General features: G+C 42.9%; 1 protein-coding gene across 2 annotated transcripts in view; it reads right to left on the minus strand.

Annotated features, from left to right (window-relative positions):
• Window positions 1-1,130: 1,130 nt before the first annotated feature.
• Window positions 1,131-26,673, minus strand: part of CREBBP (CREB binding lysine acetyltransferase) — a 106,468-nt gene continuing 80,925 nt past the window's right edge. The window contains exons 6-31 of one of the 2 annotated variants that reach the window (XM_082260218.1): window positions 26,163-26,387; window positions 25,907-26,003; window positions 20,956-21,102; window positions 20,720-20,837; window positions 19,702-19,894; window positions 19,559-19,612; window positions 18,003-18,127; window positions 17,200-17,382; window positions 16,434-16,874; window positions 16,178-16,342; window positions 15,550-15,739; window positions 15,333-15,451; window positions 14,897-15,136; window positions 14,693-14,781; window positions 12,339-12,419; window positions 12,154-12,210; window positions 11,893-11,970; window positions 10,840-10,907; window positions 10,511-10,661; window positions 10,138-10,284; window positions 9,671-9,784; window positions 9,401-9,566; window positions 8,696-8,863; window positions 6,492-6,653; window positions 5,747-6,028; window positions 1,131-4,870 (exon numbers count right to left, since the gene is read on the minus strand). In XM_082260218.1, coding sequence (XP_082116344.1) covers window positions 2,759-4,870; window positions 5,747-6,028; window positions 6,492-6,653; window positions 8,696-8,863; window positions 9,401-9,566; window positions 9,671-9,784; window positions 10,138-10,284; window positions 10,511-10,661; window positions 10,840-10,907; window positions 11,893-11,970; window positions 12,154-12,210; window positions 12,339-12,419; window positions 14,693-14,781; window positions 14,897-15,136; window positions 15,333-15,451; window positions 15,550-15,739; window positions 16,178-16,342; window positions 16,434-16,874; window positions 17,200-17,382; window positions 18,003-18,127; window positions 19,559-19,612; window positions 19,702-19,894; window positions 20,720-20,837; window positions 20,956-21,102; window positions 25,907-26,003; window positions 26,163-26,387 — 5,972 coding nt within the window. In that variant the 3' untranslated portion in view covers window positions 1,131-2,758. Of the gene's footprint in view, window positions 4,871-5,746; window positions 6,029-6,491; window positions 6,654-8,695; window positions 8,864-9,400; window positions 9,567-9,670; window positions 9,785-10,137; window positions 10,285-10,510; window positions 10,662-10,839; window positions 10,908-11,892; window positions 11,971-12,153; window positions 12,211-12,338; window positions 12,420-14,692; window positions 14,782-14,896; window positions 15,137-15,332; window positions 15,452-15,549; window positions 15,740-16,177; window positions 16,343-16,433; window positions 16,875-17,199; window positions 17,383-18,002; window positions 18,131-19,558; window positions 19,613-19,701; window positions 19,895-20,719; window positions 20,838-20,955; window positions 21,103-25,906; window positions 26,004-26,162; window positions 26,388-26,673 lie in introns of both variants that reach the window. The other variant, XM_082260217.1, reaches the window with a different exon arrangement.

Below are 26,673 nucleotides of genomic sequence, written 5' to 3' on the forward strand. Positions count from 1 at the left end.
ATGAGGTGTCATTACAGGTCTTTTTTCTTGGCATATAGAATATGAATTGCTTTTAACAAATTTTTCCAAAGTGAATAATAAAGAGATACTTTTTTTTATACATATTGTCATATAATGCCCTAAAAATCCAACCCCAAAGAGAAAATACCTCTATATATATATACAAAAAGTTAACCTGCCAGTAACACTTTCTGTCCTTAGAAAACAGCGCTTACACAGTCTAAGTATAAAATGGCTTCAGATTGGTCTCCTACTCACGAGAAACCCCTCTAACATGTTTTGACAAGTAGGGGCTTAATTGTAGAGGCCTCTATGGTTAAGCACCTACTGGGCAAAACATGTTAGAGGGAGTTATCTCATGAATAGGAGACCAAGCTGAAGCCATTTTTACTAACATGTTTTGCCCAGTAGGGGCCTAACTGTAGAGGCTTCTACAATTAAGCCCCTACTGGTTAAAACATGTTGGAGAGGGTTCTTCCATGGGTAAGAGACCAAACTGAAGCTATTTTTTTCTTTTTTTTTTTACAATAAGTCAAGGTCATGTGCAGTCAGGCGCCATTTTGTTGTAGTCCTTGGTGTGTGTGATGAGCCAGTATTCAACTCAACCAGCACCTGCAAACATTGTTGCCAGTTGGCTGGGATGACAGAATGGGGCATTCGAGCGGTATCAATTTTACACGGCTTACCATCCACTAAGTGCTCAGTGTAATGCACCAATAGAGAAGCAGCAATGTCATCCTAGGCTGATTTGGGCTACAAACACCTACTACTCTGCTCATCGCTATAACATAAGGGGAGACAATCTGAAGACAACAGAAAGAAATGGTGAGAGATGACAACATTGAGATCTCTGTTCACTGCACAGGGAAGTGACAAGGACACTATCATTTTAGCACGATCATAGGTATCTGATCACATAAAGCTCTAATGCAGCTACCATATCTAAGGACTGGTAAGCCATTATTATATTACATTTTTGTTATGGAGTTAAGATACACTTTAATAGACACCATTTTTACCCCTTAAATATTGCTTTTCGATCAATGAGAAAATCATTGTCATTCTTAAATATTCACACAGAAAAGCCCTAAATGATCTAGGGGGCGTAAGAATAAACTACATTGTAAAAATTTCAGTAATTTATATCAATTTTAAGCAATACTTTATATACAATTAAAAAAAAACATGCATAGTCCAGCATACAATGTTGAAAACAGCATTTTTTTTCCATAACAAAACAAACGGGAAAGGAAGGAAAAAAAATGAAAAAACCCAGAACACTGAAGTTTTAATACCATGTACACTTTTACTCAGCATGAAAATAGCTGCTGTCAGACAGTATTCCCACCCCTTCCCTGCCAGAGGGGGTCAAAGGAGGAAGAGAATTACTCACCCCCTCTGACAGCAAAGTGGTTAACAATATCATATCGGTTAAGAAAAGCTCCCAGACGTTCTACCAGTCTGTACAATGATTCAGTCTCGGGTTTTCTCTCCCCTCGGTGCCTCTTATTTATATGGGGGGTAACAACCGGCATGATTTACACTTGATTGCTTGTATTTCAAAAAAAAAAAAATTTCGCATCTGTAGTTTTCTTTTTATAAGCAGTTCCGTTTGGCGGGAGCCTTTTTTTTTGTTTCAGTTTTCACGCCCCCAACCATTAGAAAATACAAATAAAATAAAGGGGGGGGGAGGGGGGGAAATATTTCAACAAGATGGCAAAATTCAAATTGTACGGCTTCTCCCTCTGGCTTCTGTGAAAATTCTCTGTACAATGAGGGATCTGTCTGGTGGGAAGATTTGGTGGAAGAGCTTTCTTGCTGCCTGGGATTTAATTTTTTTTTTTATATAAAGGAGAAGAAAAAAAATATATATAACCATGAGGATGACGGTTTCTATACAGCATCCTTCCCCCCGAAAACCATCTGTCTTTACAAACGTCTTATGGAAACGCCCCTTCTTGGGTTTGAAGAGGATGATGTAGTTTTACAAGTGGTAAAAGGGACCCCAAACCCCCTCTCCCCTAGTTTTTGTTTTAGGCTCTGCAGCTGCAGGAGGAAAAAAAAAAAATAAAAAATACCCGGTAAGACAGTCCTTGCAGATGAAAAAAAAAATAAAATAAAATACACACATTAGCGTATTGATGAGTTCACCCCTTCCCTGTCAGACGCAAAATTGCACCAGTCTGCCAGAGAAGGAAGCAGCGGTCCTCACAGAGTGAGCACAGAAGAGGGGGTTAATCCTCCTAAAGGTTGGCCTGCTGTGTTTTGTGAGGCCGAGCAATAATTTAACAGCCCAAGGGGAGGGAGGTGTCTAAATTTGGCCGCCTGGTCAGCTTGGGGAAAAAAAAAAAAAAAACCCCGCAAAAACAAAACAAAAAAAAACCAAAACACAAAATATGTTCGAACACATTGAACGTCAGAGCAGCCACTGACAATGCTAGAGAAGGGTGAAGGCGATGCTCAGCAGCGCTATGCCATCCTCTCCGACAGTGTAGGGTTTGAATCTGGCAAATGGGTGGCGGTCTCAGTCCAGACTGAGGCCCTGTGTCCCTGATGTGCAGACCAGCAATGAGTACGCAAACAAAGTAAATATTAAAATAAATGTCCAAGGTAAGGTGGAAGGAATGGGAGGGATAGATATTTATATATTTATATTTATATATAACAAAAAGGGGCAGGAGGGGCAGATGGAGTTAAAGAGGACCCCTTTCCCTCCACCACTGCAGTTCTCCAGTTCACTGCCGGGGTTCTGTGGATGCTACAATCCCTCAACAAATTTTTCCAAGGTGTCCCCTGAAGTATCTCCCACAAGAGACAAGTCATTTGTGAGGGCGCCACGGTTGGGAGGGTTGAGCTGTGGAAGCATGGCGCTCTGATCAGGGTTCCCCAGGTGACCCTGGTCTAAAGAAGTGCCCATAGAAGCTGCCAAGCCTGGGTGAGGCGATCCTGTCTGTGGAGAGACATGGTGAGGAGAAGGCTGAGGCTGTACTCGGGGTGAAGGACTGGAATGTGGAGGTTGTGACTGAGGGCGGGGCGATTGGACGGGGGCAGGTGAGCGCACCTGGTTGCTTAGGGAGGTTGCAATTTGTTGGCCTGGGGGAAGATGCGTAGAAGGTGGCTGGCCTGTCAAAAGGTGTTGCTGAGGACTCATAGGGTTAGGCTGCCCAGAAGAAGCCATCTGTTGCTTGAGCTGTTGTTGAAGTCGTAATGCCTGCTGGATGCTCTGTGGTGCTCCATCTGCGCCTAGTCCTGGCTGCCCCATCTGCTGTATTTGTCCCATTGCTGCACTGGGTATGGGAAGATGCTGCTGCATACGCTGCTGCTGCAAAGCCTGTGACTGTGGGTATCCCCCCGGCGGCTGCTGAAATTGCCCATGGGCTGGCATTCCGCCTGCCATGACTGCAGTGCCTTGCTGCTGCTGCTGCTGTTGTTGCTGCTGCTGCTGCTGCTGCATTAACTGCCGTCGAAGCATCTCTCGGTATTGTGGGTTGTGGGCTAAGCTGGTATTGTGAGCTGAATTCATGAGGTTGATGCCTTGGCTCTGTGGGCTCATTCCTTGCTGCTGCTGAGGAACATTAGGCCTTTGCACCCCGACCTGCATGGGGTTCATACTCTGCAGGCCAGGCTGTGGATGCATACCAGGCTGCTGAGGAGGCTGTTGGGGTGCTTGCTGTGGCTGCATACCAGGCTGGTTGGCCACATATTTAGCAGTTCTTTGCTTTATAAAAGCAGCCATTAGCTGGGGGTTTGACTTCAAGATGTTAAGCACCTGTTGCTGCTGCTGAGGAGAGCTGGGAGACTTCAGAGTTCGCAGGAGGTCTTGGAGAGCATTGGGTGATATGTTACGGGCCTGCTGCTGGGGAACGCCTTGCAATCGAGGTCCGGCCACAGCCTGCGGGGCTGCAGTCATTTGAAGTACTGGACGTTGGATATTCTGTTGCATTGAACTCTGCTGAGGCATTGGGGCTGTGGACCACTGTCCCGGTTGCATGCCTTGCATGATAGGAGGAGGAGCAATTGGACCTGGGCGTGGCACGTTCATACTCATTTGTGGTAATGGATTCACAGGTCCCACTGTTTGATTCACCATGCCTGGACGCACACTGGTCATTCCCTCAATGTTAACCCGATAAAGTTGTTGCTGCTGTGCCTCCAGCTCTATCTGACGGGCAGCTGCAACGGCAGCCGGTGGGGGTTGTGTAGGCTGAGGAGGGACCACAGGAAGTGAACTCGTTGGCTTTCCCTGTGATGCCACGTTGGGAGGCTGAGTCCTAGCCACATTGGGGAAGCCTGGGGAGGCCATGCCACCAGGAGAAGGTTGCGGAGCAGGTTGTGGAGTCTGTGGGGTGGTGGGTTGCTGTGTAGGTGTGCCAGGAGTGGCAGGGGTAGGGGAAGGCAGAGGCTGTTGGGGAACTGTACGCGTGTTCATAGTGGCCATACGCCGCCTCATCAGCTGGGCCTGCTGCAGCCGGTGCTGAATCTGCTGCTGCCGCAACTTCTGTTTGATGTTGAGACAGAATGGTACTGGGCACTTGTTCTCCTGGCAGTGCTTGGCATGGTAACAGCATAATGCAATCAGCTGTTTGCAAACTGGACAGCCTCCATTGGTCTTGCGCTTGCATCCTTTTGTATGCTGTACAACCCTTTTCATCTTCTGGCAGGAAGGCAGCGAACAGTTGGCATTGCGGCACTGGCAGGCATGTACCAGTGACTGGATGCAGCGCTGGATGCTCAGCCGGCGGGACTCTTGAGGGCTCTTGGACTGCGCTTCTCCTTGATTGTTGCTCTCGTCATCCAGCCCAAGACCCCACTTCACCATCTTGTGCTCATGGCTCTTGCTGTTGTAGCAGTTCACACACAGATCATAATCCTATAAAACGAGAGGATATTATTTTCATACCAAACCACTAGACACAATAAAAGCAGCATGATTTGAATATAAAAACACTGCACTGAAACAATATTCATAATGAACAGGCTTGCATGTAATCACATTCTATAATAGCTCATGTAATACCCTCCAAATGATTTACTTTTCTCAAATGTCTTCTGCAGGCTTCTTGTTTTCTCTCCACCAGGGCCATCTTATACTATATGACTCAGGCAAACTTAGCAGTTAACTGGGATAAAGGACTAATCGATGGAGAACCTTGTAAACAGTGCAAATAAGGTTAAAATATTTTTGGAACTAATGCTAACTCTTAAAGTGATTGCAGAGGCTATTTTTTTTTTTATAAATAGATTTATACTTCCCTGCTCTGTGCAATGGCTTTGCACAGAGCAGCTCAGATTTTCCTCTTTTTGGGTCCCCTGTTTGTGCTCTTGGCTCCTCCTCTTGGCGTGCCACCATATAAAGTCGCTTCCTATTGTGGCATACCTACAGGCTTGATCTCAAGCCGCACTGCCCGTGTCTATAGACAGACAGCGAGGCTTGGCCCCACCCCCTTGCTCTCTTCTGACAGGCTGTGATTGACAGCAACAGGAGCCAATGGCTCCTGCTGCTGTCTCTGAGCCAGTGAAGAGAAAAAGACAGCAGCTCTGCTCAGGCACGGCACTAAATCGAGATCGGGCTCAGGTTAAGTATTTAGGGGGACTGGGGAGGGGAAGCAAAAACACGAAAGTTTTTTTTTTACCTTAATACAGAAAAACCTTTAGCCTTTACAACCATTTTAAATTCCCCTAAAGTAATTTTATAATTTACACATCTAATCTCTTTAATAAACGTGAAACACTTAGGCACACTTACCTCGCAGACAGTACAATGCCAACGAGTCTCCACATGGTGCTTGCATTCATTGCAGGTGTAGACAAAACGGTCCTGGCCTTGTGTGTGCAACTCCACCAACATGCAGAGTGTGGACCATTTGGAGCGACGCAATGAGGAGAACTCCCAGTGCTTATCCCGGGCAAGGGTAAGGAATGCATCTCGTCCATCCATCAAATCACAGCTCAACATAGGGTCTGGATCCACAATAGGAGGGAGGGAGTTGATCACTGGGCCCGCATAGAAATGTATCACAAAAAACACCTACAGAAGGAAAAAAAATAAGGAATAAAATACCAGAGAATGGAATCAACACAAACCTATATTTCATATGGAGAAATTAGCAATAAAAATATTCGGTTATCAACTTTTTTTTTTTGATCCTGTCAAAATGAGAATTGTAATGCATCATAGAGAAGTTATTTTGGTTTTAGGTAGTATGGAGTTAAATAGTTAATTGTCCTCATTTAAGAATTAAAAGAAAAAAACAAAACAAAACTGGAAATATTTAGGCCAGCGTGTGTACTGTGCCTACCTTCTAAAAAGTCTAAGCTTAAACTAAGGAACCATTACTCAAGAAGAGGGCATTTGCTCATGTAGTTCAGCCATCTTCTGCGTGGTGTTCAACTTCCTATAGGTCGGGCATATACCCAAAGGTCTTCTGGCATCTAAACAAAAAAAACCAGTTGGACATGTCTGCTTTAAATTGCTGCTAATATTTCCTTACCTCTTTATGTTTTTCCATGGTGGCATACAGTTTTTGGCTCAGATCATTACACACATTGGGCATGCTAGTTTTCTTCTTGTTGGCCCGGCTCATGCTGCTCTTATTCTTGTTGGTCTTCTTGTTGTTTTTCTTTTTGGCGTTCTTGCTATCACCTTGGCAGCCCTACAAACAAATTCCAAAGTTACCACACCGGCTCACCCACAATAATTTAAGGGGTTGTCCAATTAATGGCAACTCCCCAACCTACATACCCTATCACCAAACCTAATAATTTAGGTTGGTGCAGTCCCAAGACATTGAAAAACATGCAGAAAAGAGAGGTGGGTCACTCCAAGAAAGTCATATAGGGACACACGTTTACTAATAAAGGTTATTTTTATTGAAAAATCGTACAAAAAAAAAAAAAAATAAATCACCACACAGACGTTCACCAAAATAATAAAATTGACAACGTTGTTCGTATAAAAACAACCGAAACATTTGACTAATGCCCCGGACACACGTACCGATTGTCGGCCGAACGATCGGCCGTCTTTTGTCCAGTGCTGTCGTGTTGGTTGAAAATTGCTCAAGACTGCACACGAATTTTGTCGGCCAACAACAACCAACTTCAGAAGTGAGGTCATGTGCTGGTTAACTTTCCGTGTGTTTTTTCTTCTCTGAGCATGCCCAGTCTTGCTCATCTGCTTTTTGTCGGCCGAAATCTGTACTGACTGACGAACAATCGGCCGTTCTTTGTTGGCCTACAAAAAATTTATAGCCTGCACACCAGATTTTGTTCAGCCGAAAAGTCGCAGTCGGTTGTCGGAAGCATCATACTAACAAGCCGACAATCAGCCAATCGGACGTTGGCCGAATATTTACGGCCGACAATCGGTACGTGTGTACGGGCCATAAGACAGATGCAGATGCTTTACCCATCCATTTGACCGCTCATGCACCACATCCTTCATAAAAAATCAAATAAAGTTCATGATAGTGAATAGATTAGTTTAGCTGGAGGTTTACCAGGTATAAATGGGTGGTTCAAAAAAGGGATTAAGGTAAAGGGGCAGTAAGGTATCTGGTATAGTAAAAGTTAAGCGAAATCCAGTCCAACAAGAGGTTATTCAATGAGTTATTAATCTGGGTAATGTTGATAATAATATGTCATAAGCATATGAGTTGCAGTTCAGGAATCCTGTCTAATGAACACTGTAGTCCGATGCGGTGTGAGTGGAAAGTAAGTCACACTCAACACCGTAATGTTTCCATAGTCTCCATCCATATACCAAACTCCTGTTTAGGTCTGCTTGGGTCTCTCGCAATTCTTAGAGCTTTGGTCTGCTGATGTGCTCCCTGATACTGCTTGCGGCGTTCGGTCAGAGACACATACTCGCCATAGCCTTTCCCATGAATTGTCACGTGATAGTGACGTGTACGCTGACGTGTTTCACTGGCCAATCACGCCAGTTTCCTCAGAGCTAGCTAAAAATTTAGGAACACAGGTCTCTGTGTTCATCCAGCAAGCCCACCCCCCAAACAGTTAGAAAGCACCCCCTAAGGACTCATTAAACCCTTTGATCACCCCTGGTGTTAACCCCTTCCCTGCCAGTGTCATTATTATAGTTAAAGTGCATATTTTTAGCACTGATTACTGTAGTAATGTCACTGGTCCCCCCCCAAAATTGTCAAAAATGTCAGGTGTCCGATCTGTCCGCCGCAGTCCCGCTAAAAATCACTGATCGCCGCCTTTACTAGTAAGAAAATAAATAAAAAATGACAAATATCTTTCCCCTAGTTTGTAGAGGTGATACCTTTTGTGCAAACCAATCAATATACACTTAGAAGGGATTATTTTTACCAAAAATATGTAGCAGAATACATATTGTCCTAAAACTATGAAAAAAAAAATAGATTTTTAATTTTTTTTTATTGGGAATGTTTTATAGCAGAAAGCAAATAAAAATATATTTTTTAAGAATTGTCGCTCTTTTTTTGTTTATAGCACAAAAAATAAAAATCGCAGGTGTGATCAAATACCACCAAAAGAAAGAAGGTACATACATATTATTAGGGCACAGCATTGCATGACTGTGCAATTGTCAGTTAAAGTAACGCAGTGCCGTATTGCAAAAAGTGGCCTGGTCATTAAAGGGGTAAAACCTTCCGGTCCAGAAGTGGTTAACGAGTATTCAGAAAGAATAATATCAATGTAAACTCACCTCAGGGGTCTCACAAGCTGCAGTGCTCTCTTCCTTTTTCCTCTCCTCTTCCTCCTGTTCCAGCTCCTTGATGCTTTCCTCCAGCACATTAGGCCAAAAGTCACCTTCGAAATATGGAAGCTCCTTGGCACTAGTTAGTCTGTCCTCAGTCGCTTGTTTAAATATGTCCTGCACAGGAGACAAAGCGTCAGTCAGACATGAATGGTTAATTTAACAATTCAACGTTTTTACATAACTGAATAGGCATGAACCCAATTTACCCCCTTAACCCTCCCTTTCCTCCTTTAGTGCACGTCCCAGCATTATTTTATTTTCCCTTTATGTTGTAGTGAGAAACCACTTATACCTTCACGCGACATCACCAGGCTACATCTTAAAAGAGCCATTTCCCAACACACAATGTAGGCAGGCTTTTGGGATCCATAGCTACAACATTGCTAGTAAAAAAAGTAGTGCATGTAGAGATGATCAGGGATGTGGCGATAGGTGGAGTTCTGCAGTCCAGCAGAGCAGACCTGCTTAGGGTTTAAGCGCAGCAGGGGAAGTCAGAGAATTGGGAGACCAATGCACTTCTGGCCGGATCTTCAGGTATTTTTCTGTGTTTGCAGACTTTTAAAGAGGGATAATACATTGAGAATAGTACATGCATTGGAGAGATGTACTGCATGCACATTTTATTTCGTCCATTCCCCCTAAAATACATACTTTGTAGTCATGTATGATGCGCTCTGCAAAAGCTTTGTCCAGCATCTTCTTGTACCACTCCTGTAAACGCTTGGGTTTGGGAATCTTCTGGTCAGGTGGGTGGCAGTGGAAGATGTAGTCATCACCTTCACTTGGAGGGCAGGCCCAAATGTGCCCCGTTACATAACTGAATGGACAAGGATTTTAATTATTAAAATCACAGAGCTACATAAAGAGTATCCTTAAGCAATACATATGTAAATGCCAAGATACAAAGAACAGAGATTTTACCCAAGTTTCTTCACATATTCCAAGTATCCAATGAGAATTTCATGGTAGACTGCTGTACGGAGGCTTCGCGGCCGGAAGAAGTGAATACTGTCCAGATATGAGATGTATACACGTCTGAAGAAAGACATAGATTTAAATTTTAAAAAGCATATACACAGGGATGCAAAAGATTATAGATTGGTCGAAAGAACAAAAGGGAAAAAGTTTCCAGATTTGACAATTGCCAGGGATGAGACGGTTCGCTCTTATTTTTCCAGAGGTATAATCGACGTGGAAAAAGCTACACCACTACTATAAATGTGAACAGCGTATGATTTCCCTGTGTATAGGAGGAAGAAATAACTCATATGTATGCCAATAACTATGTATGCCATAACTATGTATGCCAAAATGTTAAGATCCAAAAGGATGAAGGGCACTGAGATTAGCAATGTTATATGCTATTATTACAGAAAAAGTGTGATCACCTGGTATTGGGAAGAGGACAATCTGATCCATATTCCTGAACATGCATGCCAAAGAAGCACACATCCACTCCATCAATCTCCTCAAAGGCAAAAAGTGCCTTAGTGCGGTACGGGAAGGATTCCGGCATCTCGCCCGTGTCCACAAACCTGTTCAAAAGATCAGATTTAGAAGGAAAATCAAGAAGCTATCAAGTAGACCATCAAACCAAGATCTCTAAAAGCATGCACATACAAACAGGGAAGAAAAGAAAACCTAAGACAAAAAAAAATGTCACTGTATTATGCTATAGCTAGAAAACGCTCACTTTTCAAGGGTCAGCACTCCTGCTCAATACTTGACAATATGCAAAGTAAATTCAGTGGTAACGCGTACCTGGATTTCATGCCAGGCTTGACCTCCACCGTCTTATCAGAACTGGCCACCACCCTGACTGACACCTCTCCAGCCTCTGGGTGGTTCTGCCGCCTTAGGAATTTGTTCACGCGATCCTCAAGGTGATTTCCTAGTCGGGTCGTTTGAAGCCCTGAAGAAAGATTAATGTAAGAATGACGAAAACAAGGAGAAAACCTAATAGAAACACAGGGCCAAATAAAGATGCAACCACAAACACAAGCATGGTACATTTCAGTAAGCAAAGTAGAAAACCAGACTTTATTCTCAGGGTTTCAGACTTGTATAGAGGAAAGAAAAATAGCACTCACTCTTTGCACAGAATTTATTTTCTTTACGAGTCCGTCCAGTTTTCTTTAAACAGTTATCACAGACAAATCTATATGAGAAAAGAAGTGGTTTTTATTGTAGGTTTGAAATCTTTTAAAAAGTACCAGAAAACGACAGCGCATGAACCACCCTGGGATGCAGTGGATAAAGGAGTCAGGTGAACATCCAGTATAGAAAGGATTAACAGTTTATTGGTATTGATAACTGGAAAACAAATGTACATAAAATGCTTACATCCCCCTGGGCTGGAATGGATTGCATTTTTTCCTATGGCTGCCCTGGGTGCGAATCTCTTTACCGAGCCATAAGTTGACTAGCAGAACAACCGCTGGGGAGCCTCACAGGCTTACTTCTATCCCTTCCACCCTACAGGCACCCCAGGAGCGCCTGGTTTGTGAGTATTGAAATCTTTTTAGCCATTCTGTTGCAAGGTAATTAAAGTATAACTAAAAGGCAAAACTTTTTTTTTTTTTTTTTTGACAGAGTGAAGAGGGGTTAGAACACCAGTCAGACTTTATTGCTGCCTGTACCCCCGCCGTTAAGGAGATTTATCCTCTCTATTGGTCCCATTTACTATCATTGAAAGTAAAAGAAAATCCCAAATATTGGGTTGTCCCCAAAAAAGTAATAGCATAGAAATCTTCCAATGGGGACACTAGTTCTGGTGAACTAGAGGTCACCAAAGGAATTCCTTTCATTTGCAGGGATTTCCTCTCACTTCCTGTTTGGCTATGGGACAGGAAGTGAAGGGAAATCTCCGCAATGGAACACAGATGGCGAAAAAAATTCTAACGGGTTATAACCCTCCCTTACTCTATCCAAAATGAAGAGGAAAAAAAAAAAAACATTTTGCCTATAGCTCTACTTTAAGCGATAGGCCGGTGCTTTGTGCGGATCATAAACAAACATACGTTACTATATCTAGATCTTCGTGCTTACGCTACCTGCTGAATGCCTGTTCATGGGCCACAGCCCGGTAGATGGTGTACAGAAAACTCACAGGCTAAGTACAAGTTTCGAAGGAATGAACTTACCCAGATGGCCATATGATATCATAATGAAGGACGCAAATCTGATGCATTTTTCTGCCACATTCTTTGCAATCCACAAACCTGGTGTAAACAGAAAATACAGAGTCCTCATCTATTTCAAGAACTTGAATGTTACTAATGATGCCACACAAGGTGGCTGCAAATGGGTATAGATGCATAAAATGAGAAAGGCCCAAATGAAAAACGTAACTCAGAGTAGACATTACACAGTACTACTTGCCAAGAACAAAAGCTACTACTTACGGCTCAGGGTCCAGCATGTCATTTTTCTTTTTCTCAAACTGATCTTTGGATATCGTTCTGTGTAAAGAGATGATAGATATTAGCTCAATTACAGTTCCCAACTCCCAAAAAAGCTAAGAGCTGAGCAAAGTAAGCAGGCATTATTAAGCCCAAGGGCTTACCCAGAGCGCAGTGAGGCCACTTACGTTTGAGGCTGGGAAGGGTCCTCTCCTAATGTTACATTATCCCCTTGAATCTCTGTGAAACACTTTTCACAGAAGTGATACCTGAGGGAACAGAAACTGAAAATTAGCACAAGCACCTTTAAACAGCCAGTTTGCAAATTTCTATTCACTGCCTGTCGTGGATGGCCATTCTGAGGTGGTTTGACTGGCTTTCTATGGATGAAAAAGTCCTACTGATATATTACTGTAGGAAGGTTAAATAAAAAAAAAAAAACAACAGCCCAAACTGCACTATCCATTTGAACGCATGCATTTAAGTGTTTTGCAGGCCAAACAGAGCATTCATAAATTGAGCCGTCTACGTAAACCCTTCACCAGACCCCACTGTAGAGCCTTAGTTTCCAGGTCGCTCAGCCAAAAATTGCATAAAAATACACACAATGTGGAATCTTCTAGTGTATGTCCCCTAGGCTATAATATTTAGTCTACTGGAACCTCTTAGAGCTGTCCTGACATCCAGCAAATTCAAACATTCTCCAACTGTTACTTTCAATCCTATAGATATATATGAGGAAGCTTCTATCAAATTCAAAAACAAGGCCTGACATCACAAATAAAGATTAAGCCTCCAGGAAAAGTTATTACCAGGTTGTGAGGTTTATGGGTGGATTGCATTATATATTGGAGGTAAAAAATTTGGTTGATTATGCAATGTACACGGGAGCCGTGTGTATTCCCACCTGCCTGTACTGTACTATTATGGATGCATTTATGTAGTGGATTTGATACTGTATGTAACCACTGTTGCCTGGTAAAAAAAAACCTTCTTTGAAAGAAAAAAAAAAAAAGATCAAGTCTAAAAAGATCCATAACTATTCCAGTACTTGCTCTTCCCACAACCCCTGAACATGGATGTTGTGAATAACCAGGGAGGAAGAGCAAAATACCACACTATGAGCCCCCGTTCACATTAGGTCGCTCCGACTTCGGGGGCGACCTGTGAAGTCGCGTGCAGTGCGACTTGCACGGACTTCACATAATGGAAGTCAATGCAAGTCGCCCCGAAGTAGTACAGGACCCTTTTTCTAAGTCGGAGCGACTTGTGTCGCTCCTATTAGAACGGCTCCTGTACTACACAGTGGGAGCGACGGTGCACGACTTGTCAGGCTGACCAAGTCGCCTGACAAGTCGTGCCAGTGTGAATGGACTCTAATAGAATATATTTACAAAAATAGTATTTTTTGTAAGTGTATTATGTTTGAGGTGCAGTGTTTGGTTTCCTCATCCCTGTTTTGGGGTTGGTTTTTAGCAATAAGCTTCGACACAAAAACAAACGCACACACCTTTAACAATGACCTATTAAATATCTACTAGCTTAAAAAAAAAAAAAATGGTAAATCAATACAATAGACTTCTATGCAGATAGTATAACGAACTTGAATCATGTTTCAGAATGGACAACTCTACCAAAAAATGTTTTTTTTACGACTAAAAACAGAAATATGTAAGCGAAAGATATATACTAGAGTAATTTCATGGAATTTACCTACAGCAGCTTAAAATTATTAGGCATACAGTAAAGAGCCAGGCTTCCACATACATGTCGGAAAGAAATGGGTTCTGTCAATTTGGCTACTTGAATAGCCAGACTGTGATGACGTCACTCCCGCACATCACCATGGCACAGACCGTGTCAAACGTAACATGGGCTGTGTATGTGTGGCTCAGAACACATTACCACCGACAGGCATTTATAATAAAAAAAAAAAAAAAAAAAAAAAAAACACACAGACCACTAGAATCTCCCTGCCGGTCAGTGGCTTTTAAAAAAAAATTGGCTTTGATACCACTTTAAATGTTGACATCTTCAAGTACATTATTCTTCTATAAACTTGTGTGGTTGGTGCATAAAGCAGAGTTCCACTGGCTTTTGTGTTTATTAAAAGTCAGCAGCTACAAAAAGTGTAGCTGCTGACTTTTAATAAACACACACTCACCTGTCCCGTGGTCCAGCGATGCAGCCTGGGGGAACTCCGGTTCTCTCCGTCTTCTCCCCAGCTTGCGGCATCACAGCCATGTGTGCACTGCGCATGCGAGAGTGGCGCTGCGAGTCGTGATTGGCCAGGCAATCTTCTGGGACCAGGAAGGTGTCCACCCCCCCCCCCCCCCCCCCAAAAATGACATGCCAAATGTGGCGTGCCAGGGCCGCTTAAAGCAAAAGTTTCACTTTAGAGTGGAACTCTGCTTTAAGATATACAGAACCTTTTTCTTAAACTGGTTATACATGTTGCCCATGTTTCAAGCACACAGCATAACTTCTGAACACCTGGTTCAGATGCTTTGACTGGTCTGTAATAACACAAACTGAAGGTTACCTGTTCTGATAGCTGAAGTAGGCAGCATCACGAGGGATGGTACACAGCTGCTTCCCATAACAGCATAACGTCTGTGGTGAAAATTCAAACTGGCAGCAAAAACAAAGAAGTAAAATTAGATGCAAGTCCCTATTCAATCCAGTGAAACACAGCCAGCATGTGTATATATATATATATATATATATATATATATCCAGGTCTTACCTTTCGGCCACAGCAGTAACCAAGAGACTGCATGACAGGATCAATCTCCTGCTCAAACACCTCTGCAAGCTTGGTGCAGTACTTGTAAACCCGGGAGGTCTTGCGATTATACAACCAGGCATTGTTAAACATCAGCCATACATCGTCCACATACTGCCAAGGCTCTTGGTACTGCCCCGTATCAAGCTTCCTCTTGATAGTGGATAAGTCCATGGGGTTTTTCACAATGTCGAAATAATCCTATAATACATGGAGAAATCTGACATCAGCATCATGCGGGCCCAAGATCAAAGATTGAATGTGCTCTAGTGACACCTACAGGTAAAGTGATGCACTTCCCTGCTAAGCTACAAACAAACATAAAAAAAAGACACACGCTAGCAGATACAGATGGCAGCTGTGACTTGAAAATGCTTTAGAAATATACCCCACTCACAGGGATCCCCAGTAGCTGCGGGTCAACAGGCTGTCTAAAAGGCAGAGACTCTGGATCTTGTCGATATAGTGCTTCTAATGTGGGCATTAGGGCCTGACGCAGCTCTTCTGGCTTAAATACTGAAATAAAAGCACAGAATGAAAAGTGAGATTTTATTTGCTGCTGCAATTTTACTTGTCTGCTATGAAGATATAAAGGAAGTCCAGCAATGACATACTCTTCTTGCGTGGCTGAGAAGGTGAAGTGGATGGAGGGGTAGTAGTGTTGCTGGTGGCCTCCTCCTCCTCTTTAGTCTCAGTTTTAACCTCTGGCTTCTTTTCCTCAACCTCCATTGCCTCTGCTTTTACCTCGGTACTCTCAGGTGGGGCTTCCTTTACTGGTGCGGGAGCCGCCTCCTCCTCAACCGGCTTCACAACAGAAAAACAAAGGAGTACATTAAGAGGACAGTAACCAATGGGTAGGTATCAAAGGTGAGCATGCTACCACATTAAGTCATCAAAGTATAGTAAAACAGATGTGAAGACTGACAAATGTTGGAAGAAGGAATGTGCACAGACCAGCAGATTTTCAACAATTCTTCATTGTAAAACATACTATTTCTTATTTACACTGGAGTTTATCATTACAAACATGGTATGACAATCACATAAAAGACAGGCCAGCCAAATCAAATACCCTGCAAGGGAAGACTTGCACACACAGCTATCACATTCAGTTAATGGCTTTAACATTTGAGCACTCAGAATGCTAGGAACCAGGTAAATTATAAAGATGAATCATTTCATTAGCATTTGCGGATGGCCAAGTCACATTTTGCCACAATCTGTGCTGTTGCCAGTATTCACCTCAGGTTTTGGCTCTGCCACAGGCTCACTAGGCTCTGGTTCCTCCATCTTGACCTCTTGCTTGACCTCCATCATTGGGTGATCAGGGGCTGAAGGGTTGTCCGTGCTGGCAACTGAGGCAGGTGTGGGCACCCGGTTGTCAACACTTGCGGCAGGCTGAGATAACTAGAATCAAAGCATAAAATTTTAAATTAAAGTCATCAATAAACAGTCTACAGAAGTTAAGTGTCACTTCTATAGAAACACAGTAACTTACTGGTGTGCCAGGGGCCGCTGCATGCACTGATGTTGGTTGCAGTGGAGCTGGTTGCGGTGTCGGCACAGACTGACTGGTCACAGGCGTAGGAGGCTGTGGGGTGAGTTGAGACTGAGCAGCTGCTTGTACATTCGGGGTGCTCTGTGCCTGCATGGAATTGGGGACAGAGCCAGGTGTCGGCGCTGGTGTCTGTCCAGCTGGGGGCAGCGGAGTGGAAGGCTGTGCAGGTGCTGCTGGCTGTGGAGGAGTCATGCCACTCGGCGTTGGGTGTTGCGGTGGGTGCTGGACAGGGGGCATGACAGCAGCTGAAGCATTAACTGGAGGGGGGGTCTGATGAAGAGGAGATTGGGAGAGAGCTGGCCTTGGAAGCTGACTTGTTTGTGGACCCAACAGGTTCATGGAGTTGCTGATTGGCAAAGATGCAGTAGGTGCCTGTCCCTGCTGCATTGAAAAAAAAAAAAAAAAAAAAAATTGCATTTTCCCCATATTTACATATTGATGAAATATTACATAGGACTTCATGCACACACATTCTGTCATTCCCTGCATCAGAGGAGCTCATAAACGTGTCTTCCAGGCATATACTCTAAAGCTAAATTGCTCAGTAGTAGCTACGTCAACAGTAGTTTGTTTGAACATAGACATGCTAACTCCATGAAAACAAGTGCCTGCTGGGAACTGAACCAGAACCCAATGTCCGTGCTAAATATTTATCCATTCCAACACCAATTATTCTTCCTTTTTCACAAGCAAGACATTTCCTTACCTGTGATACAGCCGCAGCTGCCCCTGTCTGTCCGAGGGCCACTCCTAGTCCTCCAGTATTGGTTGGGAACTGCCCTTGTGGCAAGAATTGATTCTGTGTCTGTGCAGGACCCATCAAGTTACTGGCATGTGTTCCCATCATGCTCTGAGGCTGGGACATGCGGGAAGGAGACATCGCTGCCATCTAAGGAATCATACAACCAACAGCACTTTCAGAAAAGGTTTCCATGGGATAAAATAGTATGCTCAAGCATGCCGACAATGCCATTATTTTAGCTACTTTTTTCATAATCTCAGTGAGTGTCCAAGATTGACCTGAGATAAAGGTCTACAATGTCTAACCTTGGAGCCAGAAGTCATTTTTAGTGAGCCAAGGGATCTGCAGTTCCATAGGTATCATATAAAGACTAAGAAATGGTAAATAGATTGCAAGGTGTCAAAATTGTTTTAGTAGGAGGGTACCTGCGTCTTAATTTATAGTGAGAGAAGAATTGGAGCCATGTTGGACTTTAGTGGTACCATAGAACTAGACATATACTAGAGATAAAAGTTTAAAAAATATAAATGTATTACATCATCATAAAACCATCAATAAGATGGTATTATGATGTAAAAATGTATATTTTTTATACTTGTATCTCTAGTATAGGTCTAGTTCTATGGTACCACTAAAGTCCAACATGCCTCCAAATCTTCTCTATACATAAAAAATGGTAAAGTACCAGCTTCTTTATATTGCTATCTGGTTCCAAAATCTACGGGGCTCTTGTCTAGACATTGTATAACACTGACAGGGGTACTCACAGCTGGCACTGAGCCCATGTTGTTCATCTGCGTGGGGTGGTTAAGTGGGGATGCCGCACGAGGTCCCATTGGGCCAGAAGGAAGCTGTACATTTCCCAAGGGCATGCTGTTGAACTGGTTCATTCCTGCTGTATTTGAAAAGAAAAACATTTAATGGAAGGTAGACTAAAATGACCATAATTTGACCGGCTACCTAGAGATTGGATGACAGTGTTTTGAATATTTGGGTCTTACACGGCAGAGATGCACAAATTTCAAGCTCATTTGGGGGTCAGATCATTGTAAAGATGTTTGCTGCTAACTTCAGTAAACATACAGGTCAGTATCTCTAAGCTTGGGGTATGCTACATTCTATATGTGCAAGTGACATGGAAGTGGCCTATAATGTGCCATCTAATGTGGAATGTATTTTTCTGGCTAAAGTTATATATAAGTTGTATCAAGCTGTTATGGGTAAGGTTTCACTTTGAGTTCATATATGGGAATAGTAGGATAGGGGATTACTCCAGACACCATACTACCAGGTATTCTGAAAAAAAAAAAAAAAAAAAAAATCTAACAGAGCCTAAAGCTAGTAAAAGGATTTGAGCTTAATTTCCCTTACTATTCACCAGAATACAGAAGGCCATAGAGTGAATTCCCTGACTACATGAGAAACAACATTAGGAAGTTCCATTCCTCTCCTCTAGGAAAGCCCTCTCATAAATGGCTAAGTAGAAAACACTATAGACTTGTGTTTGGACTACATCTGTATCTTGTTATCTACTTTTACTTTACCAAAAAATAGTTGGAAGAAACTCTGCTCTTAAGATGAAAATCCTTTCAGCAAGTAGAGCCATATCTTATTATAGAGGATTTATACATCGCCAACAGTTTGCGCAGAACTTTACAAAAAGAGGGCAAACAGGACAGTTACAATACAATTTAACACAAGAAGAATCAGAGGGTCCTGCATGTTAGAGTTCTCCTATGCACAATCACCTTGGGCGACCAGAACCCGATCTCATTCAAGCATACCGAAAAGTAGTTATTTCAGCTGCTACTCCCAGACCACTAAACCACCAACTTTCATTTCAATTACAGTATGGTTTGGTTTATATTGTATATGGGGTTTCATGTTCTCATTTTATTGGTGATTTTATTCAATACCGCCAATATGATTTATATCATTTTATTTAATTGTGAGTTTTACGATTTGAGGTTTTGTGCACACTTTTTGTTTAATATTTTGGTATTCCCAGACCAGAAAGGGACCCCCCTAAACCAAATTCATTTTGCCATAAAGAGAAGAAAAAAAATCATCACCCAGGGAACTTCTAGTAAGCTCCAATGAGCAGGGCCCTCTGATTCCTACTGTATAAAAGTGTATTGCAGTTGTACTGTCTACCCTCAAGTTGTAAAGCCCTGCATAAACGGTCGGTGCTATTTAAATCCTGTAGGATAATCATAATAATAAACCCCCCTTCCTTTTTTTTTTTTTAGAAGGCAAAATAGAAATAGAATATAAATAAAAAAAATATATATTTATATTCGGAATATATAACAAATTGCAATACCTGAAGCCATTGGCATTCTATTCATAGACACTGAAGACATTGGCAGAGGGCCATCTAAAAGGTGAGAGAGAAGGGTAAGCACAAAAGTTATTCAGGAAAACTCTGCTTCTACTGTAACTTCATCTCAATCATGCATTACTTACTGGCTGGTCGAACAGCCTGTGCTTGGCCTAGTGCAGCAGCCGCAGCCTGTGGAAGAGCCGGTGCCTGTGTTCCAGGTGTCTGTAAGGCCTGATTTCCCATAATCCCTTGTTTCTGTAGACGAGACCGTCGCTTTTCCTCCAGCTCCTTTTGGATTTTGTAGATTTTCTCTGCCAGTAAATGGTAGTACTCATCCTGGATGAAAGGCAAATACAATGAAGTAGACTAAAACAAGCTGAAGTTTAAGCTAAATGTTCTCATACCTTCTACCTATTCTGCATAAAATGTCTCAACTACTTTTCTTTCCTTCTGTGCTATGTTGGGTCCTAGCCTCGCCCATTTCCACCAGCTACTGTTGATTTGAAAACCTCTAGGCGGACAGAAAAAAAAATGCATGCTTGAACCTTGTGGCCTTGTACAGTGCAGCTTGCTAATGCAGCAGTGTATATAGAGCCCAGAATATCTATTTTTCTATGCAAAGGTAAGCCCACCAATGGTAATATTTGGATTGGGTTGTGGGGGGCACTGTCATTGTCAACATCCTTTTGAAAACGACACCTGCCCTTTTTTTCTGACCATATGAATTTAGTATGCAACCTTGGAGAAACATAAGGAACAGTAAACGTAATATTTTATACTAGATTAGATGCCAAATTAAACAGATCATCTTGTGGACAGTAAATTTATAGAGAGAAAAGTGATTGGTCAATGTTGTAGGTAGTTACAGTGCATGGTGAACACCATAATAGTCGTGCATGTTTTACCTCCTTCTAGCCAAATGCAACGATTAAGGCAGGGGTGTCAAACTGCGGCGCTCCAGATGTTCCAGAACTAGAAATCCCATCATGCCTTTGGGAGTCATGCTTGTAACTGTCAGCTGTGCAATGCCACATGGGACTTGCAGTTTGGAAACAGCTGGAGGGTCGCAGTTTGACACCTGTGGATTAAGGCATCAAAGTTTATTGTGATCCAACAAAAAAGCTTTACAGAGACAACCAGAAGACCCCTGGAAATACATACCCTGCTGTTGGCAGACTCATACATGTCACCCTCAACCTTTCTAGCGTAAGCCACTAGGTTTTCCATGCGCCGATCTTTCAAGGCTGCTGGGTCAGGAGTGGGGAAGATTGCTTGCACACTATAGAAAGAAGAAATGGTATACAATATTCAGCATATTCGTCATTGTGAAACAGTATATTTCACATGTATTAACTCTACCATAACCCAAAATCACCTCTCCTGTGTGATTTACTTACAGTTTGTGGACAAGATGGTTTCGAAGATCCTGAGTCACGTGTTCATGCCAGGCTTTTCTCACCCCTGTTGTAGAAGGTGGCGCTGCAGTAGGCATGGTACCCAAGTTACCAACATTACTGGGGGTGTTGCCATCGCTTAGTAAAGAACTGGAAAAAGTCCACAGGGATTAGTTATGTACATTTTTAATGAAGCATTACTAAGAGGAGTTTGAGATTACAAGAACCTCGCTCCTGTATAAAAATAGGTATGTAAACCCTCTTTGCAGACCACATGAAACCTTTAACAGCGCACAGTTCCTTTTACGCGGCAATTTAAACACGCATGTCAGAAGTTCCACAAAGAGGTCATAATTTAGGTGTTTTTGTGTGTTATTAGACAGTTTCAAATATCAGAACATGCTCAAAGACTGAGAATGCAGATTGTCGATCTTCCTGGCATACAGTACAAACTAGCCAAAAGGGAAAAAAATTGGGTTTTTGTACTTACCGTAAAATCCATTTCTCCGAGTTCATCTACGGACACAGCACTCCATAAATCATAACTACTGGGTGTTATTGCCTCCTCCAGGAGTAGGACTAGGCAGAACAAAAAAACACCTGGCTACGCCCATGAGCTGTCCTCAGCTTGGTATATAACCCCCCTCTCTGCTCTAGGTAATCATTTTAGTAGCGGGCAGTATTAGAAGTATCAGAAAACCGTATAGAGGGGTGGGTGCTGTGTCCGTCGAATTCAGAGAAATGGATTTTACAGTAAGTACAAAAATCCCATTTTCTCTTTCGTTCATCGACCGACAGTGCTTCATAAATCATAACTAGTGGGACTTCCAAAATCAGTGCCAAAATGAAAAATAAGGGGTGGGGAAAATAACCCAAGGCTAAACATAAGAGCCCTTAACCAGGACACAGGAACCATAATCGGGTCACAGGAGCCCCATGTGAAAAATAAAGGTTTAAAGAAAAAAACACCCCTCGATAGGGAACAGCCCCTCTTACACAGCAGCCTGCAAAACTTTGCGGCCAAAAGAAGCATTCGCAGATGCCAAAGTATCTATCTTATAGAATCTTGTGAAGGTATACACCGACGACCAAGTGGCTGCCTTGCAAACTTGCGATATTGATGCCTGATGACGGAAGGTGCAAGAAGCACTCAACGCCCGAGTAGAATGCGCTGTGACAGTGAAACGTGGAACTTGACCTTTAATGCAATAGGCCTTGCGAGCCTGGTGAGTCACCGTCTGTCTGATCTATCTGAAGATGGAAGTCAAAGAAGCGGCCAGCTCTTTTCTTGGTCTGTCCGTAACCACAAAAAGCGAGTGACCCACGAAAAGACTCAGTAGCTGCCAGATACACCCGAATCGCATGAACCACATTCAAGGTATGCAAAGCAAAATTCCTTGGGATGAGCCGGCTTGGGACACAAGGAAGGCAACACGTCTTTATTCAAATGGAAGTCAGAGACAACTTTGGGCAAGAATGATGGGACAGGAAAGAACAACCACTTTATCCCTATGGACCACTAAATAGGGACTGCGACAGGATAATGCCGCCAATTCTGATACCCCGCTGGCTGAGGTAATAGCCAGCAAGAATGTCACCTTCTGGGATAACGTAGGCAAGGGAATCTCCTAAATATACTCATATGGAGGTTTCTGGAAAACCGAAAGTACTAAATTTAAATCCCATGGCTGAAAAAAGAGACCGTACAGGTGGAGCCACGTCAAAGCCCCTGAATGAAGGTACGACCGAAAGTGCATGGCTAGAGGTCGGTGAAAGAAGATTGCCAGGGCAGACACCTGGCCCTTGATGGTACTCAAGGGCAATTCTGATCAACACCCTGTTGACGAAAGGTTAAGATCCGAGCCACAGAAGAGGATCGAGGATGAGCGCCAATCGACTCACTCCAAGAAATGTACGCTTTCGACGTACGATGGTAGATCTTGCTGGAAGACAACTTGCTCCCCTTCACCATAGTAGGGATCACTGATCCAGACAGACCTCTATCCCTCAGTACCTAGCTTTCAATAGCTAAGCCATTAAAACCAGTGACTCACCCAATAGAGTAGGGAGAGAAGGAAGTAGCAATAGGATTTGCTAAGGATGTAAGGTTCTCCCTGGAGGAAAGATTGGTCGACCCAGAGGGATGATACATCTTTCTGAAGGGACAACTGCAGGGTTTGGATTGTACACTAGCAAATATATACTGCCCAAACAGAAACCCAAAAAGTTTTAAGATATTAGACAAATTGTCTTTTTTTAAAAAGGGTAATTTATTCGTAGCAGGTGACCAATTTCTGCATGGATCCATTTCTGGATTGTACATTGATGCACGGATGAAGGGAGGACTCCAGCTTAGGAGTGTCAGGAACAGGCTTCACCAACGTCAACTAGTGGATGCTTGGAGAATCCAGCATCGGGGAGAGAGGGATTTTTCATTATATTCCCCCGTGCACTCGACGTACTCAAGACCGGACTATACGATAGGTCATAGGTTAATAGAGGCCATCGTCAGTACATCAATAGGGACAATAACTATCTCTGGATCATGCTCCAATAGTTATGGAAATAAAACTTAGTAAAGTAAATTCATGGAGAATAAATGGAGATACTGCAAGATGAGGAAGTGGGAAAGAGTTGAGGAAGAACTGGACCAGTATTTGCTAGTAAATAAGACCCCCTGATGTGTCTCTAGCCACAATTTGGGAGGCCCATAAACCACATATAAGAGGAATATTTATCTCAGAAAGCTCCAGGAAAAAAAAAAAGAGAAAGAACTGTTAATATAAATAGATTAATATCAGAGTTACATGAGCTGGAACAGAAACCAAGTGAGCCTAGAGGTGGAACTACAAAAAGCCTTGGTGTTAAAAAGAGATGAAGAGATCTGCTTGAGATAAGATGATGCTTTAATAGAGTGGCTAAAGAAAGACATAGGTGCGGAAACAAACCTGGAAAGTATCTTTCGATTTTTAAAAAAAAAAAAAAAAAATCAAACTTTACTATTCTTTATTTTTTCTAAGGAGAAATGGTGTTTTCAACCACAGAAATAGCCAGTGCTTTCCAAAATAATTATAATATTCTTTAGAATGTACATCAAAAAGACATACCTGAGGTAGAACAATATAGAAAACAAAAGATTATAGAATATACCCAGGACTCAAAGATTCCTAAAATAGATAAAGAAAAATAATCAGCTCTAGAGGCTCCAATCTCTCAGGAGGAAATTAGGGAAGCCTTAAAAAATACTCCAACTGGAACCCCGATGGTTATACAACCAGTTACTATAAGAGATTTAACTTATTCCCGTCCGCGCTATAGCCGAAAGACTGCTACAGCACAGACCTTAATTGCCGGGAGGGCGCCCAAGTACCTCCAAGTACTTCCTCCCGTGCATGAGTAGCCTGCGTGCTCCCTGCAGAAAGCACGCAGCTCACTCGGTGATCAGCAAGTCCATGAGACCCCTTATGTGATCAGCTGTAAGCCAATGACAGCTGATCACGTGACGTAAACTGCAGCCGGCGATCAGCTTTTTTTTTCTCCTCATACTGTCAAGAGAAGGAGGGGCCCCCGTCTGGGAGGATGCTCCTTCCCTATCCTAGACAATGGCAGGAAGGTATTACCCCCGTGATACCCTTAATGATGTCATCCAGGGTAGCCCCAAAACAGGCGATCGCCTTGAAAGGGAAGATCAATGAGAGCTTTCTTAGAGGCTTGGTCTACAGCAGCACGTGCCTAATCACCACCGCTGAAACAAAGTTTGGACAGCACAGGAGCTGTATCCAAAGCTGTATCACAAAAACTAAAGCCCATGGACCAACTCGTCCACTAAATCAACATAAGCAGCGGAGTGCTGCTCAGCCCCAGGCCCTGGCGCAAAAGCTTGGCCCATTCAGTTAGGGCCTGAGACACCAGAGCTGAGGTTAAGACTGCCCACAATGTCGAACCAGCCATAGTAAACATGCTGCATGTCACAGCCTCCACTTTTCTGTCAGCCGGGTTCTTAAAGGACAGGGATTCCTCTACTGGGATCATGGTAGCTTTGTTCAACCTGGAAACAGAATCCTCGCCATCCAAGTAGGGGAGATACATATGCGACCCTGCAAGACGTTTAACTCGTGGACCAGAGCCTGTCTTTGAAGCTATGCTGCAGGCTGGGGACCACTGGATCTAGATTATCCAGCCTGTCGCCCAGCCCGGCAGTTGATTATAGCTCTCCCGAGAGAGAATCGAAAAAGATGTAAGGTAGGAGAGAAAAATTGCAAGGACCAGAGATCCGAGCCGGGAGCCTAGGTTCTTACTCCTGACTAGACAGATTAAAACTGATTACCTAGAGCAGAGAGGGGGGGTTATATACCAAGTTGAGGACGTCCCATGGGCGTAGCCAGGTGTTTTTTGTTCCGTCAAGTCCTACTCCTGGAGGAGGCAATATAATCCAGTAGTTATGATTTATGTGTCCGTTGAACTCAGAGAAATTGATTTTACGGTAAGCGATGTGTCCGTTGACCGAAAGAGAAAAATGTGACCGTAATGGTACACCGTTATCAGCCTTTATTTAGGCTCTCATTTAAAATATCTTATCGTTATCAAGAAGCGGTAATCCCCTTTTGGACAGATCATGCAAAAAAGCATCAGCATGGATCAGCATGTCATTTACCAGACAGGACAACTGCAAAATGTCCTCCAAAATGTCCAAACAGTTGTTCTGTCAGGCATCCTTGCTGCTTGAATTAAAGTATAACTAAAACCATTTTTTTTATCTTAGAGACAGTAGGAAGGAAAAAAAGGAAAAAAAAAAAAAACATGGTTTAAATAATAACCCTAGACAAGCTTTTCCTACATCAACAATTTGAAAGAAAAAAATGAATAGGTCTGCAGCATAAAAATCTCAATCACCCAGTCCCTTACAAATACAGTCAAGATTCTAACCGCATGCTAACAAGACCACCTCACTCACTTTGTGTTTGCCAGGGCTGAGGGAAGAGAGGGTTCACTGATCAGGTTGGCCTGTTGGTCAGCAGCCATTCCACCAGCTGAGTGATTCATTGCAGAACCTATAATAAATCGGAAAAATATTACCCTTTATAGGACACAAAACGTGATCTAAAACAAACTGAAACAAGCATTTTGTCATTCATAAAAAATGCAAAATTTTCTAAATGTGGCAGTTGACATTCAGGGGCTGCCAAGCCGCAAACAACCCAACTACTCACCCAATGTACCCAGGCCACGGATCTGCTGATGAACTTGTGTCTGTGTAGGCTGCTGCCCAGGGCCCTGAGACTGGTTACCATAAGGAAGCCCCAGTGCAGCATATGCCCTCTGCATGGAACTAGGATCAATGGGATTGGGACTACTTAATGTTGGAGCTGACTGCTGGGTGCCGCCTACTGTTCCAATTGTGTTCTGCACCCCACTTGAAGGGGATCCCAGGAGAGCTGTGAAAGAATACATTATAAGTACATGCATTTAAAATGGATACAAACACAAATCCACTAATTATGCTACTGAATTCAACTGCTTTTCTAATATAAACACGTTATTTTATGCTTTCCATAAGAGGAAAAAAGTTTTAGGAGGCAACCGTAACATATGGAGACCAAGTGATGTTGGGAAGCAAGTACTTCCACTGCTCTAATAAGCCCAAAGTTGGATGCTAGCTGTAAACTTTTGGCTCCATTGGACTCCTGGAGATTGCACAGTGCTAACTAAAGTTTCACAGTG

The sequence above is a fragment of the Pelophylax lessonae genome, assembly GCF_965119305.1.
Source record: "Pelophylax lessonae genome assembly, chromosome: 6".
Classification (NCBI taxonomy): domain Eukaryota; kingdom Metazoa; phylum Chordata; class Amphibia; order Anura; family Ranidae; genus Pelophylax; species Pelophylax lessonae.